This window comes from Sciurus vulgaris (genome assembly GCF_902686455.1).
Source record: "Sciurus vulgaris genome assembly, chromosome: 13".
Taxonomy (NCBI): domain Eukaryota; kingdom Metazoa; phylum Chordata; class Mammalia; order Rodentia; family Sciuridae; genus Sciurus; species Sciurus vulgaris.
In genome coordinates, this window is record NC_136474.1 from 50,578,745 (window position 1) to 50,600,571 (window position 21,827).

At 39.7% G+C, this 21,827-nt stretch overlaps 1 protein-coding gene across 1 annotated transcript in view; it reads left to right on the forward strand.

Moving 5' to 3' along the window:
* LAMA3 (laminin subunit alpha 3) overlaps window positions 1-21,827 on the forward strand; it is a 248,463-nt gene that overhangs the window by 205,598 nt on the left and 21,038 nt on the right. Inside the window, 10 exon segments of the mRNA XM_079108746.1 lie at window positions 166-317; window positions 467-629; window positions 1,050-1,183; window positions 1,957-2,101; window positions 5,450-5,569; window positions 5,988-6,121; window positions 10,731-10,848; window positions 11,229-11,369; window positions 13,779-13,918; window positions 21,141-21,272. Of these exon segments, the coding sequence (XP_078964872.1) occupies window positions 166-317; window positions 467-629; window positions 1,050-1,183; window positions 1,957-2,101; window positions 5,450-5,569; window positions 5,988-6,121; window positions 10,731-10,848; window positions 11,229-11,369; window positions 13,779-13,918; window positions 21,141-21,272 (1,379 nt within the window).

Consider the following 21,827-nt stretch of genomic DNA (forward strand, 5'->3'; position numbering starts at 1 on the left):
TATTAATTAGTCTGTAAGAGGATGTACCTCATCTATCCTGTCTGCCCAAGACTTAATGTGTAAAACCTATTAATTTATGAAATGAAACTCTGGAGATCTTCTTGGGATGGGAAGTTGAGAAAACATAAGTGTTGGGAGAATTCTGAGGTAGTCTTTATGTCCCAGGCCTCCAAGGACTACATTGGCATGGCAGTTGTTGATGGCCAGCTCACATGTGTGTACAACCTGGGAGAACGAGAGGCAGAACTCCAGGTGGATCAGACCTTGACCGAGAGTGAGACCCAGGAGGCTGTTATGGACCGGGTGAAATTTCAGAGGTAAAAATTGGATTTGATATTGATCTTTGTGAACCTGACCGGCATTCACTAGACTCTTCCATTTATATGTGTTGACAAACTCTATTTTTAATATGTTGGCTTTGAATTCTCTAATTTTTCTTATAACTTTATTATCTAATTTTAAACAGAATTTATCAGTTTGCAAGGCTTAATTATACCAAAGAAGCCACATCTAGTAAACCCAAAGCATCCCAATTCCATGACATGGATAGTGGAAGCAGCAACACACTCCTTAATTTGGATCCTGAAAATGTTGTGTTTTATGTTGGAGGTTATCCACCTGATTTTAAAGTAAGTATAAATGTTATTTCCCTGAATGAAAATATTTAAATTTTAAAATAGTATATTGATTCATCTCTATTTTAATTAATTATCTTATAATAGATTTGACTATGTTCTTTGACACATCTAGTGATAATAACTAACACTAATTGAATACTTCCTCTGTGTACTCTTCAAAGCTTAAGTATATTAATTGAAATAAACATCATTTTCATTAGCCTTTTATAGATGAGGAAACTGAAACAGAGAGGTTTAATACCTTGTCCAAGGTTATACAACTATTCCAAATCAAAACCAGGTCATGAAGCTCTTAACCCTTACATGATGTTGACAGTTAAAAGTGGTAGACTTGTACTTTTTTTTGTTAGCCTTATTACTGTCCTTTGCTCAATTAGTGAAAGATTTTGTTTTGTTTTGTTTCATTTTCAGCTTCCCAGTAGACTAAAATACCCTCCATACAAAGGTTGTATTGAATTAGATGACCTCAATGAAAACGTTCTGAGTTTGTACAACTTCAAAAAAACGTTCAATCTTAACACAACCGAGGTGGAGCCCTGTAGACGGTAAATGAAATCTAGAAGTGTATCTATGTAACTGGGTGGGTAACCTGCTTTACATTTACATGTAAGAAAGGGTGGACCAGGGAGCTGTTGATGTTGTTCTTTGCTTTGGGTCATTAGATTTTAGATTATGCATGCAACACTGGCAGTCCATCCTGAAAAATCTCATAATGGTAGTCTTTTCCTAATTTGTATAAAATATTAGATTGATGGTTTTCTCAATTTTTTTTAAATTAACCTTTCTTAAATTTTTGGCATCTCCTACCACAAAATGATACCTGATTTTAGACACAAAACTGTGTGTTTACTTTAAATTTTTAAAAATAGTGATCCACCAAGTGGGTGACTTTGCAGGTATATTGCGAGCTAAACCTATATGAATATTGCTGCTTTGAGCTTCTAACCCTCCCTACCATAAAAAGGACTTGGTCTGTTCTAATGAGATAGAGCAAGCATTTATTGCTCAGAATAAGATTATATTTCAAAAGATTTTTTTTTTCTTTGTATTTCAAGAGTTTCAGCTGGTAGGCTAGAGCCGGTATTTCCAAAAGGGATACTACCTTTTGTGATATGGGGGAGAAAAGCATGTCCAGGAGAAAATTCTGGCTCTTTTAACACTTTAACTACATTCCCTCTCCTTTCACAAAATCCCGACACCAGGGTTGCATGTTCTTTGCCCCATTTCTCAGATGGCAGCATCTCACATCAGTAGCACAGCTGTACAGTGACACCTTCCTTGCTGCAGTGTTCTAACTTGTGATGATTGATGTTGACAGGAGAAAGGAAGAGTCAGACAAAAACTATTTTGAAGGTACAGGCTATGCTCGGGTTCCAACTCAACCAAACGCTCCCTTCCCAACCTTCGGACAGACCATCCAGACCACTGTTGATAGAGGCTTGCTGTTCTTTGCAGAAAACCAGGTAATAGATAAACATCCAGATCCTACCAAATATATCCACTCTATGTAGCAATTCGCAGGTTGTTTATAAACAACCAAGTAGATCTGGAAAACAATGAGCAAACTTGGCCTGCCTCCTCTCTCTTGGTCAATAGTTTCTTTCAGTTGGCTGTGGGCAGAGTGGAATGGTGAGGTTTGATGAGGACGAGTAATCAGGAATTTAAGACCATAATGCAAGATGGGGAAGAATTCTCTCCTTTTTCTATTCTATTCTCTCCATCAGTTTTTAATTTTTATTTATTTATTTTTTTGCAGCGTGGGGGATTGAACCCAGAGCCTTTGCACATGCTAGGCAAACACTTTACCCCTGAGCTATAACCCCAAACCTTTTTGATTTTTTTGAGACAGGGTCTCCCTAAGTTGCTGAGGTGGCCTTGAACTTGGGATTCTCCTGCCTCAGTAGAGTAGCTGAGACTACAGGTGTGCACCACTAAACCTGGCTTCATCTTTGGTTTTATTCTTTGAAAATTACTGCTCACCTAATGATCTGCTTATCCTGCATCAGAACAAGTACAGATCCCCGGGGAGTCTCTGAGATCCTGATAACGTGACTTCCTGCTGTTCCATCTTGCTCTGACTCTTGCCAGGCTGCTAGGGTGTCTCTTTACCAGACTGATTCTTGACTTCTCAAGACATGGAACATTCAAGCTGCTGGGGTTCCTGGGTACCATTCTTTCTTTTTCATTGGTTCTTTTTAGTTATTCCTGACAATGGAATTCATTTTGATATAATTATACAAGCACAGAATACTTAAATCCATTATGTTAGAGAAAGCCAAAGGCACACTCAACATGTGACATCCGTGCCACCTGCTGGTCCAGGGAGAGTAGGTGGGTTTGGTCTGGTGCCTGTGTAGCCGCCCTGGGCCTTTAGTGGATTGCTCCTGGGAATAGGAGCTCCTGTAGTTGCTCTCCCAGGTAGTGTTTCTGAAGAAATGTGGATCAAACCATAGACTCTCTAGTCTGAGAATGTGGAGCTGATAAAGAGTTTGGGGTTTTACCAGCCCCTTCTATCTGCAGGCTGGGGACACAGACCTGGCCCAGCTCTCCTCTCTGGGGTTGATCTAGACCCTTAAGGAGATTCTGAGACTGAGCCAGTTCTGATGGTTTGAGAAGGTCCCAATCAGCCTGAAGGATGCTGAGAGGTGAGAAGTTGCCCAGTGCCTTCAGTGCAAGGCAGTTGTTTTCTGAAATAAGGTCTTCTTTCTTGAGATTGAGTATTTCTTTTTCAAAATGCTTGGGACCAGCAGTGTTTCAGATTTGGGATTTTTTTTTTCAGACTTCAGATTATTTGCATGTACAGAATGAAATATCTCAGGGATGGGACTCAAGTTTAAACAAGAAATTCACATACTTATACATGCAGCCTGAAGATAACTTTATACGATATTTTTAATAATTTTGTGCATGAAATGAAATTGTGTGCACTAAGCCATCAGCCTTGTGACATCACTTTGATGCTCAAAAAAATTTTTTTTTTAGGTTTTGGAGAATTTCATGTTCAGATGCTCAAACTGTATTACATTTTGAACTTCTTAAAGACTAAGAACCAGGAACAGTATTTATGTTAGAAAAAAAACTTACGTAATGCCATTGAGTAAGAAATGATGCAGAGCTGCTATTAAGCAGGATGGCTCATTCCTCTCTGGGAGCTGCTGTTACTCTTTTAGTGAATTGATAAACTCTAACCTGACTCTCAAGGGTAAAGTTTTAAGATCCAGAGAAGGACCAATTTTCTTTTCAGATGAAGACTCTGGCCTTGGGCTTCAAAGGGAACCTTTTTATTGTTAGGGTACTGTGTAAGAGCAAAGTCTTCAAGCTCTGAGTCAGAAATTCCTCAGTTTATCTGACCACAGAGGAAATAGCTGCTTTCAGTGCAAACCTTGATCCTTGACAGAGGCAATAATGGTCAAGACAGACATGGTTCCTGCCCTCTAGAGGGGAAGTTGGTGTCACACAAAGCATACTATTAATAGGTCCTTTATCTACCACAATTGCAAGGAACCACATAGAGGAAAAATGAGGCAGATGGCATCTTTTCTTAAGCAGAGGATGCTTCATCAAAGACCCAGAAGACAAGTTGAAAATGTTATTTGTGGGACAGGGCAATGTAGATCTGGCAGGGGTAGGGACCCAAAGAAGGCCTGGAGGTGAGAAGGCCAGGAGCACCCAGGGATGGAAGGGTAACCTGTGCGGTTGTGTCTTGGAGAGCAAGAGGGAGTGCTAAGGAATGAAGGGAAGAGGTGGTCAGCCACAGCATCTTCCAGGGCATCAGGGCTGTTCTGGAAACAGGAAAGTAAGGTTCTTGCACTGGTATTTTTCAGAAGGCTGCTCTTGCTAGACAGTGGAAGTGATTTGAAGGGACATGGGGAGACCAGCAGGCTATTACTATGCAGTTGAGCTAAAGACCTTGTGGCTGGGACCAGGGGGATGAAGAATTTAGAAGATTTGATTGGACAGAGAGAAAGATCAGGAATGACTCTTAAGTGTATGGCTTGCTTACCAAGATGGGGTGTGTGTGTGTGTGTGTGTGAGAGAGAGAGAGAGAGAGAGAGAGAGAGAGAGACAGAGAGAGAGAGAGAGAGATGTGTACAGGATGAAGGAAAGAGAGACAAGTTTGGCAGCATATGGAAGGCATGTAGATCATAAATTCTTCTGAGGATATTTTGAATTTGAGGTATCATTAGTCATGCAAACAACAACAACAATAACAGGGGGATCAGACATACACACCTGGCCCTGAAGAGACAGGTCCAGGCTGGAGAGAAGCATCTGGGCTTCATGAGTACAGTTGAGCTGGAACCATAGGAGCAACTGTGACCATCAAGGCAAAGGGAGTGGTGGGAGGGAAAGAAGGAGTCCCATGCAGGACCCCCAAGGGACCCCGATACTGAAATAGGGCATAGAGAGGATGAGGCAGCAAAGTGGCTGAGACATAGAATAAATCAGAAAACAGGTGGTAGAAATTTTCTGGGGACTTTTCTTTCTGAAAGGTAGTACTTGTGTTTCAAATGGCTGTAATGTTCTTCATCCTTTCAGTTTCCAGTTCTGTCTGCTGATTATGGATGGGCATGAAGCAAAGTCATGATAACTGCTACCATGCTGTGTGTCCATCCTGAGTGCCAGGCATGGAGCGTGACGTTCAGCATGGTCTACAGCAGTGAACCATTCCACCCATCCTGCTATCCCTTTTAACTCAGGAGGCAGCTGGAGCTGAGAGCAGCTTTTGATTGAGCATAACTTGAGTTCCAGGGCCCTGACTTTTCTTTACCCCAGGTCGCCTGGTAATCCTTATCATTTCCATATTCTAGGATCGCTTCATATCCCTAAATATAGAAGATGGCAACCTCATGGTAAGATACAAACTGAATTCAGAGCCACCCAAAGAGAAAGGAATCAGGGACACCATCAACAATGGAAGAGATCATTTGGTATGCCCTTTAAGTCTGTTTACTTAAATCTTTAAATGTCTAGAGACCTTTAAAATTATTCAGTGCCAACAAACAAAGACAAAACACAAACCCCTCTATTACCAGACTGACTTGTTTTATCTACTTAGAGTCATGTCCTTTTAAAATGTGAATATTTAGGCATGAAATCTGTAATATATACATATATATTTATATATATATGGCATATATAAACCATGATTAATTTCACATAAAAACATTCCTATTAAAATATTTTTATGTCAGATTTTTTTTTTTTATCCCAAACTGTTACTGCAGTCTGTATATAAATGAATAAATGAATCTGAAGGAAGACAAGTAAAAACTTAATGGCTCTGGGTCACTGTAAATAGAATTATTTTCTATCCCATTGCTTGCTGATTCATCTCATTTATTTCAGATTCTGATCAAAATTGGAAAAGCCCAAAACCTTACACGGATAAATGTGAATAATCAAAACATTAGAATCGAAGGGAAAATGTTTGATTTCAGCACATACTATCTGGGAGGAATTCCAATTGCGATCAGGGAAAGGTAAGATCATATTTTCTTTTTTTTGTTTTGGTTTGGTTTTTTAAATGTTGATGGCCTTTCATAGTGGTAATGAATGCCACCAAAAACTTGAGTCTAGCGTGTTTAATTCTGGCCACAGTTAACTTTTCAGTACTAACAATGTAGTGAACAGATTGCAGATACTGAATAATGAAAATGGCCATTCAAAAGGGAGTGAATCAGGGAAACTTTGTGTTGTCCCCACTGTCATCCTTGGAAGGAGAGAAACCACAGAGAACACCACTGTGTTGATGGCAGTGCCTCCAAGTGGAATGAGGCTGCATCTCTGGCCAGTAGAGGCAGCAAGGAGAGAGCAGATGTCGCCTGGGTCTGCCGAGCAGTATCAAGCTCTGCAAGCTGAGGTTGCTGCCTTTGGGAATCTCTTGAAGAATCTAGACCCAGTGTCTTGTTCTCATCTGTATTACTGGCCCCATGCAGGCTACAAGCATGGAATAGGTGCATTATTCACCCTTGGGCAAACGAACACTTGGATGCATTAAATTCATTACATAAAGGCTGTAAAGCTTAATTTGAAATCCACCACTTTGAGGATGCACTCACAAATCACTTTTACATTCTGTTAATTTGTGTGTAACATACAAAAAGGCTTTTAGATCACTGACAATAATGTGTAAGATGAAAATATTCCAGATTTTGTACAGCCTCATGACAAAGCTAAGAGTATTCCCAGAATGTTTGATTATGATTATTTTCTACAATATCTGACACTAGGTAAGTCTTTTCCTGTATATGATTTTATTTATTTATTTTTTCATACCAGGGATTGAACCCTGGGGTTCAACTCAATTGAACCACACTGAGCCATATCCCCAGCCCTTTTTATTTTTTATTTTGAGACAGGTTCTCGCTAAGTTGTTTAGGTCCTCACTAAGTTGCTGAGGCTGGCTTTGAACTTGGGATCCTCCTGCCTCAGCCTCCTGAGGCTGTAATTCTTAAAGTCAGAAAGCTCAACACTTAATTTTTTTAGAGTGAATGTCTTTCAACTAGATGGACCTTGCAGGTCATGGGATATAACACCTGAATTTTGCAAATGAAGAAACTGAGTCAAAGAGATGATATTAATATCGAATAGTAATATTAAATAGCAATGTGATCATGAACAGCTATTTATGAATTACCAGTAACCTTGATGTTATTCAACTAAATGTAATAAGAAGAGTAATTTAGGTAGTCAGCACTTCCGAGTACATTTGAGAGTTATTGCTTACTGGTTCACCACACAAGCGTGCATCACAGATGTGACAGGTGTCGGAGAGATCTCAATAAGAGTGGAAGTGAGATGGTCATTACAGTAAGGTGTGGCTCAGGGTGCACACAGGCTTCAGGGCTACACCACAGGGATCTTGCCCGTCATGGTAGGAGCCACTGGAGAGACCAACAGAAAAAGGGCATGATCTCATTTGGGTTTTCAGTAGCTCACTCTAGTGCAGGGCAGAGATTGGATCAGGGAAGGGGAAGAGCAGGGTCAGGCAGAGGAGTTGGAAAAGACAAGTATCAGCAGAGGTGAGAGACGAGGGTAGCCTGACCCAGGGGAATGGGGAATACCAGTGCAGGTGAGGAAGAGGGAGCAGGTCCCAAAAGGATGCAAATGGGCAGCCCTAAGAGTTGCCTCAGCTGGCTAGTAAAGGAGGCAAGTGGTCAAGACTGAGGCAAGTGGTTTTTGGCTTTTGGTCGAACACATGGGTGGATAGAGGCACCAGAGGAAGAGCAGGTAACACATTCAGTCTGAAACAGCCTGTGCTCAGAGGCCAGAGACACAGCCAGGTGGAGAGGCACAGAAGCAGGTGGCAATAATGGCCTGGACCTCCAGAGAGAAAATAGGCTGGAGCCAGGGTAACTGATGTTCAGGGACAGGTGGTCATTTAGATTATGGAGGCAGGTGCGCTGCCCAGAGCCAGCACCAGGAGGAATTCTCCAGGGCAAGCAGTAAGGAAACCTTTGGTGGGAGTTTTGCATTTGTGCACTACTAGCAGAAGGTCCCTGGTCAGTGGCATGGGCACCAGCCAATCCAGGCCCACTAGGGTGGAAGGCAGGTCCACAAGAGCAGTTACAGTTTAGACTCTGCCACACAGAAGAGTGGTGTGGCCTTGGGTTAAGTCAGCACTCAGCCTTTCTTCACCTTTTTATCTCTACCCACTAAGAAAATACAAATGCGGATATAGAAATGCATACACGTGTAGATACGCATGTAGGGTTCACCTTGTACTCTGTCTTAGGATGTTGCAAACAAGGGGCTCCTTCTTTTCTGGCAAGCATACTCTGGTTTTCCTTCAAAATCAAAAGATAATGGGACGTTTAGGAAATAGAGGCCAGTCAAAAGATTTCTCTGGCTTTTACTCTTTTGAAAGTAATATAGTAAGCAATATTCAGCAATTTCTGGGTTGCCTCATCCCTCCAGGGTGGTCATTGGTCTAGCGAGTCCTGAAACTGCCCTCCAACAGTCCCTGGGGGTGGATGGACACAGAGATCTTCTACCCATAACCCACAGCCAGGCTCTGTAGAGGCCACAAAGCAGCTCTCCCCAAGCAGGGCAGTGTTTGATGCCTGGCATACGTGGAAGGTCTTTGTGGCCATCCGAGTATCCAAACCTGTTGTGGGGCAGAGCACACTAGCTAGCACCATGGCTCAGTAAGGCAGCTTTGCTCAAGGGATTTTGTGGGTGTTTTGCGTCTCCCTCTCTTCCGGTGATGTAACTTCTGTGAATGAGAACCTACATCTTGGAATGTTTAAGATTCTAATCAGAAATCACAGCCTGTAGCTCCCATCTGCTTCCCAGGAGAAGAACTGATCATCCCTGCTAATACCAGCACCATCAAGGAACTCTTTCCTGGGGACTTATACCATTGCATTACTGAGTGTAGTCATAAAACATGAAAATAACTTGAGAAGTGAAAATCCATCAGGGGTCTGTTGAATGTTTATTAAGTATTCAACACTGAGTTTTGGAATATATTTTGTTCTTGTCGCTCTCTGAAATCTGCCTACAGCAGCTATGGATCCATACACTTTTATGGACAGATTGGCCCAGAGTATGCATGCATACACATGTGCCCCAGTGTCGAAACCTTTAATACACCTACACGTACCCTACATTCACCTTCCCCTAAGCTGGTGCGTTCAGACCCCGCATCCTGGAGTAAACACACACGTTTAGGCCTTCAGATAGTCCAGGAGAGAATTTCATAATACATAAAAATATGTCTAAAGAGACCAGCTCCAGGAATTAAAATGAACTTTCCTCCTCTTCTGGGCCAAAACGTCATCTTTATAAAACAATTAAGCTCATGCTGCAATACCAGTGAGAATTTGCTTCTTCCTTTTCCTTTTAATGAAATTTAATTTGAGGCGTGTTCCATGCAGCTCCGCTGTTCATAATGAATTGGCTTAAAATGAATGCAGACACCTTTCCATTTAGAAAAAGTGAGCAGCTCCAGGGATCTATAATGAAATCTTTGGCTTTTCTTCGTATACCATTTGTTTTAGAAATATATTTGCCAGTTTCAGTCAGTTCCTGTGTGTTAACGCTTCATGTGAATTCAGCTCCAAACACTTTCAGAAGTCAAATCAAAAGGGAAATGCCAAGGCATTACACAAGAAGGTGTAGAAATTGTTGTCATAATAATAATGATAGTACATTAACATGGGGATGGTCACCAGCCCCTACCATCTCACATTGAATCCTCACTCTGCACCAACCACCATTTGAATGTGTTGCATATATTAACTTATTTAAACTCAGGACAACCCTATGAAGCATTAGCATGATCCCATTGTACAGATAAGGAAACAGAGGCACAGAGAAGTCGAGGGTCCTGCTCAAGCAGCAGGGACAGCCCACATCTCTAGAGAGCACTGTTGTGCCTCTGGAACACCTGAGCAGTCATAGCCACATGCCACCACTGTCCCGAGCTCTTCCCATGCACTAGCAGGCTTAATCCTCACAGTGACCCTTGTCCATGTCGCATAGTTTGGAGACTTAGGAAGTGGTGGATGCAGCCTGGAACCCAGATGACGTCTTCCATTGTGTCATTGATGAAACCAAGTCACCTTTTCCAAAATTGAACTGAACCAAAAAGTAACACTTTACTTCTTCCAAGTTCATACTGTCTCACTTAAGAGTGGACAGGAAAAAGCAAAAGTTTTTCTAGAGCATTCGTGGTTCTTATATGTTATTTACAAATTTCTTAACACATTTATGTAACAGGCAGTATACTAACTTATTAATATACTTGCTGTCCTCCAGGAAATGCCAGGACTCTGGGGAGTGGGGGTGGGAGGTTCTAGATATTGTGTCTATTTTGTCTCTGTACACTCTGGAGACACTGGACATTCTTTTGGCAACATTATTCTATTTTTAAAGTGAAAAATGAAGACTCACTTGATGAATGAAAGAGGTAGATTGTCCCAGCATCATAAAATAAGCTACATCATAGGAATCCCAGGAGAACATAAGCACCGAGAAGCATAAAATGCACAGGACTTGTTTATGGAGAGGAAATCCTGGGAGCAAGTGTTTCAGGTCTGATTCTCAGGTGAGCCTGGTATGACCCTATTCTGTATCCTTCATCAGGTTTAACATTTCTACACCTGCTTTTCGAGGCTGCATGAAAAATCTGAAGAAAACCAGTGGTGTTGTTAGGTTGAATGATACTGTGGGAGTTACCAAAAAGTGCTCCGAGGATTGGAAGGTAAGTGGGGGTTCAGAACCTTGCAAACCAAGTACAGCGTGCCTCCCTGCTGATCCGTCTCCTGAACTTTGGACTTCTTTCTGTCCTACACTTTCATCAATACAGGTGAACTGGTTCACCTACCCTGCCCACATATTTTGCAAGGTACAGAGCCTCTCCCGGCTTACACATTAAATTTGTGGCAAAGTAAGAATATCAGCAATATGCACAAATTCTTACAGATGATAGGTAACTTATTATGCAGAAACGCAAACTCGGTTTCTTTCTGAGTTACAAAAATCACCTTCATCAGTTCCAGTAAAGTGATATAGGGCAGGATACTGTATTTGAGCCATGAAATGTTGATAGTGCCAGTAATTTATTCCACATTTGCATTTCAGCTTGTGCGATCTGCCTCATTCTCCAGAGGTGGGCAATTGAGTTTCACTAATTTGGACTCACCCTTGCCTGACCGTTTCCAGGCCTCATTTGGGTTTCAGACCTTTCAACCCAGTGGTGTATTATTAAATCATCAGACACGGGTAAGAAATAGTACCTTAATATTGAACAAGGTTTAAACTTGACTCAAAGTTTTGTGTCAAAAGCAACAGAGATGTTTGGAAGGTAGAGTCATAGAACATTTTAGATCTTGTCATGGCAAACACGACTGTATAGTTCAAGCATGAGAACTATACCCCACCCTGGGGTAGGTCCTAAAAGAAATCAGGCTTAGGAAGTACCTAGGATTTACAGGACTGAATTTGTGTGTAACCATGGATTCACTTTTATTCTTTTAAAACTTTTATTTATTAGTGCATTATGAAACTATACAAAATAAGGGGGTTGGTCCTGACATATTCATAAATGCATATAGTTTTCTCCATTTTGATCCCCAGTCTTCCTCTTTCCATCCCCTCCTCATTTTTGTTCTTCATAGGCATATTTTGTGATTTTAAGTGAATTATAGTTATTATTAATAACAACATGGTAAATCTCAAATCTAAAGTAAAAAAATCCAAATTTTTCTGTTATTACCTTTGATCACACAAAAGATAGCCCTTCAGAGTCCTTTCTTTGTAGCAACTAGTTGAACAATATTTATATCTAGAGAATGGAAGGAAAGAGAATCCTTTTTCCCTCCCATGTACAACAGAACCTCAGAAATTCTCTTTGGCGAAGAGGTGCCCTCTGCAGCTGAAGAGGATTTTGCTGGTGTGGCCGTGTAGGTGGAGGAGTCAACGAGTCAGTACTCGCAGACGCCACAAAATCCACTTGCAGAAAGAGTGGAATTTTTAAGTAGAAGTAGAATACTGTTGTTCCTGGATTTGTTTCTTTAGAATTGTCAAGCACACTATATATCTAGCCTCTGTTGAGAAGACCGTGGGAGGTAGCTGACTGACTCTGAGGCTACCCAGTATTAGGAAGACCTCTCTTGGTAACTCACTCACCAGCCTTTAGAGATACATGAATATATATATTCATGTATATATATGTATATATGCATATATGTATATGTGTGTGTATACACACACACACACACACACACATATTTAGTCCCATCAAAGCACATGCCAACATTTGACAGTGGGGGTGACTTCCATCAAAGCAGGAGGTCTTGGCCTAGCTCTTCTGAAACCTAATACTTGTTTCTTCTGCCGCGTGTAGGAACACTTAGTATACAATACAGAGAATGGTCCAAACCAGGTGGGAGAGTAGAGTTAGCAAATTATTAGATCAATCCTGGACAAGAGAGGAATCTTAGAAATATCTTAGGGACATTGCCTTCAATTCCATAATGGGTAGCAAAGAAATACATAGGAAGTAGCATTCTTTGAACCAATTCAAAATGAAGACTGCCAAGTGGAAAGAACGCAGCACAATAGGGTGTAGTGGTACACGCCGTAATCCCAGAAGCTTGGGAGGCTGAGGCAGGAGGATCACAGGTTCAAAGCCAGCCTCAGCAACATAGCAAGGTCCTGAGGAACTTAGCAAGACCTTGCCTCAAAATAAAATATAAGAAAGGCTGGGGATGTGGCTCAGTGGTTCAACCCAGCACCCCTGGGTTCAATCCCTGGTACCCCAGCCCCAAAAGAAAAAAAAAAAAAAAAAAAAAACAGACTAAAAGCTAACTGAAGAATCACATCCTTCTGAGAAATGCAAAAATTTGTACTTGATAGAAAATAATATAAATAAAATTGGAATGACAGCTACTGAAATTGCACAGTTAAAAAAAAAATGACCAAAGGAGACAAATCATCTTACCAAAATTTAGACCTGCAGAAATCGACATGAAAATTTTGACTTCCTAGAAATAATGACCAGATAGTAAAAAATTCATAATGACCAAAGACAAGAAATCATTGTCATAATGTTTATGTGGGAAAAAATCATTGTTGGAAATTCCTGTGTCACTTACTATTGCTTACAGAAGTTTCAATGTTAATATTAAAATGGCTCATTGTATTTCATATCTCCAAAGAGTCAGAGTAGGATGGACTGGGCCTGAGAAAGAAGTACTGTTGAGCAGAATGATCGATAATTAGCATATTTCCTATTTTAAAAATCGATATATCAACTCTTTGCTGTAAAAATTATTCAGAAAAGAATTGGATGGAAATAACTTCAACAAAATAAAAGTAAAAATAGAAATATTTAGAAATGGTATAATTATTTTGTATAACTCATTGAGAAATCCAGTTGGCTTAATGAATATATTAAGTCCAAAAAAAATGAAGTTGACGAATTCATCAAAGCTGAATTAATTTGGCTAAGATTTTTATATTCATGGAGTCAAAATATTCAAAAGGGAATCTTTAGATTAAAATGACTAAGCCAAAACATCTGGGTCAAACGTTGTGTTTTATACATGATTTGAGTCATAAATTCAGTATTCATTCATAATCCTTAAATACAAATTAATTGCTGATGTGTGTCTTCTATGATGATTTCAGACAACTAGCCTTCAGGTCACTCTGGAAGATGGTCACATTGAATTAAGCACCAGGGATAGCAGCAGCCCAATTTTTAAATCTCCACAGACATATATGGATGGTTTACTGCATTATGTATCTGTAATAAGAGACAACACAGGGTAAGTGGGATGATATTTCTGCCAAAGTGCATAGAGTTCTGCTTTATTTAGTTTAAACAAATTTTTCTGGTACCTTTTTGCAAAATATTTGTTATTAATACAAATGCAATTTGACTAATAAGTCTTGGCCTCCTTCCTTGTTCCATATTAATCTCCTCATACACAAAATAAATCAATAGTTGGATAGATGAATTCACTGGTACATTTCAAATGAAATACTATACACCAATAAAAAGAAAGATGGAGAACTGTAATAATGACATGAATGAACCTAATGTGGAGCAAAAGGAGTCACACATCAAAGAGTTTAACCCCTATGATTTTATTTGCATGAAGTTCAAAAATAGGCCAAATTAATTTATTATGTCAAATCCAGAATACTGATTATTCATGGAGAGGGAGGGAAGCTAGAGATGAAAAAGGAACACAGAACAGGGTTCCTGGGGTGCTGGGCTATTTTGTTTCTTTCTTTGGGTGCTGGTTATGTTGGTGTATTCATGTTTCAAAAATCCATTGAGCTGAACATTTATGTTATGTGTACCTTCTCTATGTATACAATGTCTAATAAAAATGCTATGTGAACACAAATACATGAAAAAAATTTAAGTACTCTTAAAAGTCTAACTAGTTTTTTTTTTAAATTTATTTTTATTGTAAACAAATGGGATACATTTGTTTCTGTTTGTAGATGGAGTAACAGCATACCATTTGCGTAATCATACATTTACATAGGGTAATGATGTTTGATTCATTCTGTTATTTTTTCTTCCCCCCACCCCTCCCACCCCTCTTTTCCCTCTATACAGTCCATCCTTCCTCCATTCCAGCCCCCCTCCCACCCCCCATTATGTGTCATCATCCGCTTATCAGTGAGATCATTCGTCCTTTGGTTTTTTGAGATTGGCTTATCTCAGCATGATATTCTCCAATTTCATCCATTTGCCTGCAAATGCCATAATTTTATCATTCTTTATGGCTGAGTAATATTCCATTATATATATATGCCACAGTTTTCTTTATCCATTCATCATTGAAGGACATCTAGGTTGGTTCCACAATCTGGCTATTGTGAATTGAGCAACTATAAACATTGACATGGCTGTATCTCTGTAGTGTGCTGATTTTAAGTCCTTTGGGTATAGGCCGAGGAGTGGGATAGCTGGGTCAAATGGTGGGTCCATTCCAAGTTTTCTAAGGAATCTCCACACTGCTTTCCAGAGTAGCTGCACTAATTTGCAGCCCCACCAGCAATGTATGAATGTACCTTTTTCCCCACATCCTCTCCAACACCTATTGTTGCTTGTATTCTTGATAATCGCCAATATAATTGGGGCGAGATGGAATCTTAGTGTAGTTTTGATTTGCATTTCTCTTATTTCTAAAGATGGTGAACATTTTTTCATATGTTTGTTGATTGCTTGTAGATCTTCTGTGAAGTGTCTATTCATTTCCTTAGCCCATTTGTTGATTGGGTTATTTGTATTCTTTGTGTAGAGTTTTTGAGTTCTTTATAGATTCTGGAAATTAGTGCTCTATCTGAAGTATGATTGGCAAAGATTTTCTCCCACTCTGTAGGCTCTCTCTTCACATTGCTGATAGTTTCCTTTGCTGAGAGAAAGCTATTTAGTTTGAATCTATCCCAGTTATTGATTCTTGCTTTTATTTCTTGTGCTATGGGAGTCCTGTTAAGGAAGTCTGATCCTGCAAACAAGCTGAAGATTTGGACCTACTTTTTCTTCTGTAAGATGCAGGGTCTCTGATCTGATTTCAAGGTCCTTGATCCATTGTGAGTTGATTTTTGTGCAGGGTGAGAGATAGGGGTTTAGTTTCATTCTGTTGCATATGGATTTCCAGTTTTCCCAGCACCATTTGTTGAAGAGGCTATCTTTTCTCCATTGCATATTTTTGGCACCTTTGTCTAGTATGAGAAAATGTATTTATTTGGGTTTGTGTCCATGTCCTCTACTCTGTACCATTTGGTGCCAATACCATGCCATTTTTGTTACTATTGCTTTGAGGTATAGTTGAAGTTCTGGTATTGCGATACCCTCTGTTTCATTCTTCCTGCTAAGAATTGCTTTAGCTATTCCGGGTTTCTTATTCTTCCAGATGAATTTCATGATTGCTTGCTCTATTTCTGTAAGGTACATCATTGGGATTTTAATTGGAATTGCATTGAATCTGTATAGCACTTTTGGTAGTATGGCCATTTTGACAATATTAATTCTGCCTATCCAAGAACATGGGAGATCGTTCCATCTTCTAAGGTCTTCCTCAATTTCTTTCTTCAATGTTTTGTAGTTTTCATTGTAGAGATCTTTTACCTCTTTGGTTAGATTGATTCCCAAGTATTTTTTTTTTTTGAGGCTATTGCAAATGGAGTTGTTTTCCTCATTTCCCTTTTAGCTGTTTCATCGCTTGTGCATAAAAATGCTTTAGATTTATGCGTGTTGATTTTATAGCCTGCTATTTTGCTGAATTCATTGATAAAGTCTAGAAGTTTTCTGGAGAAGTTTTTTGGATCCTCTAAATATAGAATCATGTCATCAGCAAATAGTGACAGCTTAAGTTCCTCTTTTCCTATTCGTATTCCTTTAATCTTCAGTCTGTGTAATTGTTCTGGCTAGAGTTTCGAGAACAATGTTGAATAGAAGTGGTGAAAGAGAACATCCCTGTCTTGTTCCCATTTTTAAAGGAAATGGTTTCAGTTTTTCTCCATTAAGAATGATGTTGGCCATGGGCTTAGCATAAATAGCCTTTACAATGTTGAGGTATGTTCCTACTATCCCTATTTTTTCTAGTGTTTTGAGCATGAAGGGGTGTTGTATTTTGTCGAACACTTTTTCTGTGTCAATTGAAATAACCATATGGGATTCTTATCCTTAAGTATATTGACATGATGGATTACGTTTATTGATTTATGGATGTTAAACCATCCTTGCATTCCAGGGATGAGCCCCACTTGATTGTGGTGCACAATTTTCTTAATATGTTTTTGGATACAGTTTTCCAATATTTTGTTAAAGATCTTTGCATCTATATTCATCAAGGATATTGGTCTAAAATTTTCTTTCCTCAATGTGTCTTTTCCTGGTTTGGGTATGAGGGTGATATTAGCTTCATAGAACGAGTTTGGTAGGGTACCCTCCTTTTCTATTTCCTGGAATACTTTGAGAAGAATTGGAATGAGTTCTTCTTTGAAGGTTTTGTAGAACTCAGCTGAGAATCTGTCCAGTCCTGGGCTTTTCTTGGATGGTAGATTTTTAATGGCTTCTTTTATTTCATTGCTTGATATTGATCTGTTTAAATTGTGTATGTCCTCCTGGTTCAGTTTGGGAGGAGCATATGTCTCTAGAAATTTGTCAATGTCTTCGGTAGTTTGTATTTTGTTGGAATACAGATTTTCAAAGTAGCTTCTCATTATGTTCTGTATCTCAGTGGCGTCTGTCATGATATTTCCTTTTTCATCAAGAACTTTAGTAATTTGAGTTTTCTCTCTCCTTCTCTTTGTTAGTGTGGCTAACGGTTTGTCTATTTTGTTTACTTTTTCAAAGAACCAACTTTTTGTTTTGTCAACTTTTGAATAGTTTCTTTTTTTTTCAATTTCATTGATTTCAGCTCTGATTTTAATTATTTCCTGTCTTCTACTACTTTTGCTGTTATTCTGTTCTTCTTTTTCTAGGGCTTTGAGCTGTAATGTTAGGTCATTTAGTTGTTGACTTTTCATTCTTTTCTGGAATGCGCTCCATGCAATGAATTTTCCTCTTAGTACTGCTTTCATCATGTCCCAGAGATTTTGATATGTTGTATCATCATTCTCATTGACCTCTAAGAAATTTTTTATCTCCTCCCTGATGTTTTTTTGTTATCCATGTTTCATTCAATAGCATACTATTTAGTCTCCAGGTGTTGGAGAAATTTCTGTTTTTTATTTTGTCATTGATTTCTACTCTCAGTCCATTATGATCTGATAGAACACAAGGCAGTATCTCTGTTTTTTTGCATTTCCTAAGGGCTGCTTTGTGGCATAACATATGGTCTATTTTCGAGAAGGTTCCATGTGCTGCTGAGAAGAAAGTGAATCTGCTCGTTGATGGATGGAATATTCTATATATGTCTATTAAGTCTAGGTTATTGATTGTGTTATTGAGTTCTATGGTTTCTTTGGTTTTTGTTTGGAAGATCTATCTAGTGGTGACAGCGGCACATTAAATCATCCAGAATTATTGTGTTGTGATCTATGTGATTCCTGAAGTTGAGAAGGATTTGTTTGATGTACAGGGATGCACCATTGTTTGGGGCATAAATATTTACTATCATTACGTCTTCCTGATTTATGGTTCCCTTAAGCAGTATGAAATGTCCCTCTTTATCCCTTCTGACTAACTTTGGCTTGAAATCCACTTTATCTGATATGAGGATGGAAACCCCTGCTTTTTTATTGAGTCCATGTGCATGGCAGGTTTTTTCCCATCCTTTCACCTTTAGTCTGTGGATGTCTTTTTCCATGAGATGAGTCTCTTGCAGGCAGCATATTGTTGGGTCTTTCTTTTTAATCCATTCTGCCAGTCTATGTCTTTTGATTGACGAGTTTAGGCCATTAACGTTCAGGATTATTATTGAGATATGATTGGTATTCCCAGTCATTTGGCTTATTTTTGGTTTTTAAGTCGGCTTGGTTTCTCCTTTGAGTGGTTTTTCTCTAAGGTACTTCCTCCCTTTGCTGACCTACATTGTTGTTTTTCATTTCCTCCTCATGGAATATTCTGTTGAGAACATTCTTTAGTGCAGGCTTTCTATTTGTAAATTCTTTTAACTTTTGTTTATCATGGAAGGATTTTATTTTGTCTTCAAATCTGAAGGTTAGTTTTGCTGGGTTTAGGATTCTTGGTTGGCATCCATGTTCTTTCAGAGCTTGAAATATATTGGTCTAGGCCCTTCTAGGTTTTAGAGTCTGGGTTGAGAAGTCGGCTGCTATCCGTGTTGGTCTCCCCCTATATGTAATCTGATGCTTTTCTCTCACGGCCTTCAAAATCCTATCTTTATTTTGAATGTTAGGCATTTTCATTATAATGTGCCTTGGTGTGGATCTGTTATGATTCTGTGCTTTTGGTGTTCTGTAAGCCTCTTGTATTTGATTTTCCATTTCATTCTTCAGGTTTGGGAAATTTTCTGATATTATTTCATTGAATAGTTTGCTCATTCCTTTGGTTTGTATCTCTGTGCCTTCCCCCCAATTCCAATAATTCTTAAATTTGGTCTTTTCATGATGTCCCGTAGTTCTTGGAGATTCCGTTCATGATTTCTTACCATCTTCTCTGTTTGGGCAACTTTATTTTCAAGATTAAATGTTTTGTCTTCATTGTCTGAGGTTCTGTCTTCCAAGTGGTCTAGTCTTTGGTGATGCTTTCCATTGAGTTTTTTTATTTGGTTTATTGTTTCCCTCATTTTCAAGGATTTCCGTTGTTTTTTTTTAGAGAATCACTATCTCTTTGTTGAAAATGATCTTTTGTTTCCTGCAGTTGCTCTTTCAGCTTATTGGTATTATCATTCATTGCCTGCATTTGCTCTCTTATCTCATCCTTTGCTTCGCAAATCATCTTAATCATGTATAATCTGAAGTCCTTTTCTGACATTTCTTCTAACATACTGTCATTGGATTCTATTAATATAGAAATCTAGATTTGTTTGAATCATTTTTCTTCCCTTGTTTTTTCATGTTGTTCATGTATCTTCCCCTCTAGCAGTGCAGATCTGGGGTATTGGCAGATTTCCCCCTGTAGGCTTATAGTGACCCTATAGGTTTGCATAACCCTTTTTTAAGGTGAGATCAATATTAGCAGTGCCCAATTCAGACACTATGCAATCCTAGACCAAATAGCCCCTATGAGGACAATAACAAAATTGTCATAATAAACAGAATGAGTTCAAATATTATCTTCAGTAAAACAAACAGATTTGCAATAAGGTCTGCAGTTTCAATGAAGGACAAAGAGGATGCAGAGGAATGTAGAATGTAGCTGTTAATGGGATAAGAAAAGAATATACAGAAGTTCTAGATAATAGAAAGGGTGAGAGTGTAATCAAAAGAAATTGGATGTTAGCATGCAAAAAAGGAAGAAAGAGACTCTGAGGGAACAGGTAAACAAAAGGAAAAGAGAGCAAGAAAAGTAAAGAAATAAAAACTTAAATTTTTTCAATAAGGAGAAAAAAGAAAATCTATAGTATAACAGTCATATAGTAATGAAACCTCCCAGTCTTCAGTAGCCTGATGCAGGAGAGGTACCTGACAATGAGCTTCAAGTCTCCACCAGGTGTCTCAGGATGGGATTTGCCCCACCTAAAGATTGGAGCTATGGCTTCCAGGATTATCCAAGATGGCTGCTCTGGCTTCCAAATGTGTTGGCAAATGGGGAGCTGCAGCTCAGGGTGTGGCCGTGGTCAGCTGGAGGTCCTGGAGGCGGGGTGCGGTTGGTCAGGCAGGGGTCCTGGATGTTGGGTGTATTTGGTGTGGTTGCGGGATCCTGGAGGCCGGGTGCAATCAATCAGTCTGGGGTCCCGGTGATATGGCGCAGTCAATTGGTCTGGGGGTCCTGGTGGCAGGGAGCAGTCAGATGTGAGGGCCCCAGAGGCAGGGAGTGAACGGTCGGGCTGAGGGGTCCTGGAGACGGGGCTCAGTCAGTCTGGCCAGGAGTCCTATGGGGCCTGGCTGTTGTCTCAAAATGGCGGCAGCCACGTGTAATCAAACCTGCAGGTACTGTAACAGTGAACTTCCAGGCAACAGCAGGCAGCTGGTGCTCCACTGGCGGTCGGCGGTCAGTTTGCTGATTGTTGTCGGACGATTGGGAGGTGAACCTTGTGGGTAGGTGTAAGGCAGGCGATGGACAGGCTTGAGGCAGGCAAATGGTGGATGATAGGCGCCTGACAGTGAGCAATCTACACTCAAAAAAGGCATCGATATGCTGGCAGACTGCAGGTGATCACAGCAGACAAATGGGGTAAACAGCAGGGGATCAATAAGCAGCAAAAACTGCCTCACCAAGAAACAGATATCCTCTGCTTGAAACTGGAGTTATGGAGCAACAAGGAATGTAGCCTCCCTCTAGTCTGCCATCTTGGATCTCCCCTAACTAGTTCTTTTAGATAATAGTTATTGAATTTATGTAAAGACAGCAAATTGACCAAGATGTTCTTACCTTTGTTTTGCTTTCCTCTCTTCCAGTCTCCGACTTCTCATTGATGACCAACCTCTGAGAAAGAACCAAAGGCTACCAGGCTTTTCAGATTCTCAGCAATCTCTCCGCCTTGGTGGGAGTTATTTCGAGGGTTGTATCAGCAATGTTTTTATCCAGAGGTGGGTGATCTTTTCTCAGTGTGTAACTACTGAGGACAGCCTGCCTGCACAAAGGATATCTCATTGATCCAGTTAGCAAAGTCAGATCAATGAACCTGCTGTACAAGCCTTTCACACTGCAGACTTCCAAAATACCCCTTTGGCAAGAGACATCCATTAACAAACAAACCAACAAAATACTCCTGACTTCAGTCTCCCTTTAGAAGGGCAGCATCGGCATATAACCTTGGAAAAGGTCTCACTAAAATTAGTTTTCAGATTATGGTCCTGGAAAATATTCACATTGAAGTTTTATTTCATTTTAATCAAGATTGTGCAATTAGATATGATAAGCTCACCATGGTTTTCAAGCCAAGGTATTGCATGGACCAGTTCAGTAATAGGAGATCAAATCCCCACAGTGTTGAACACGACTTCTAGTAGAAAGAACAGAGCTTGGTGCTTCCGTGCTTGCAAGCATTTAACTGTTTTCCTGAAATTTTAAATGATTGGGTTTAGATAAGAGGCAAATCCTCCCCAGGGCAGAGGGAAGTCCTGGTTCTGGCCATTTACTGT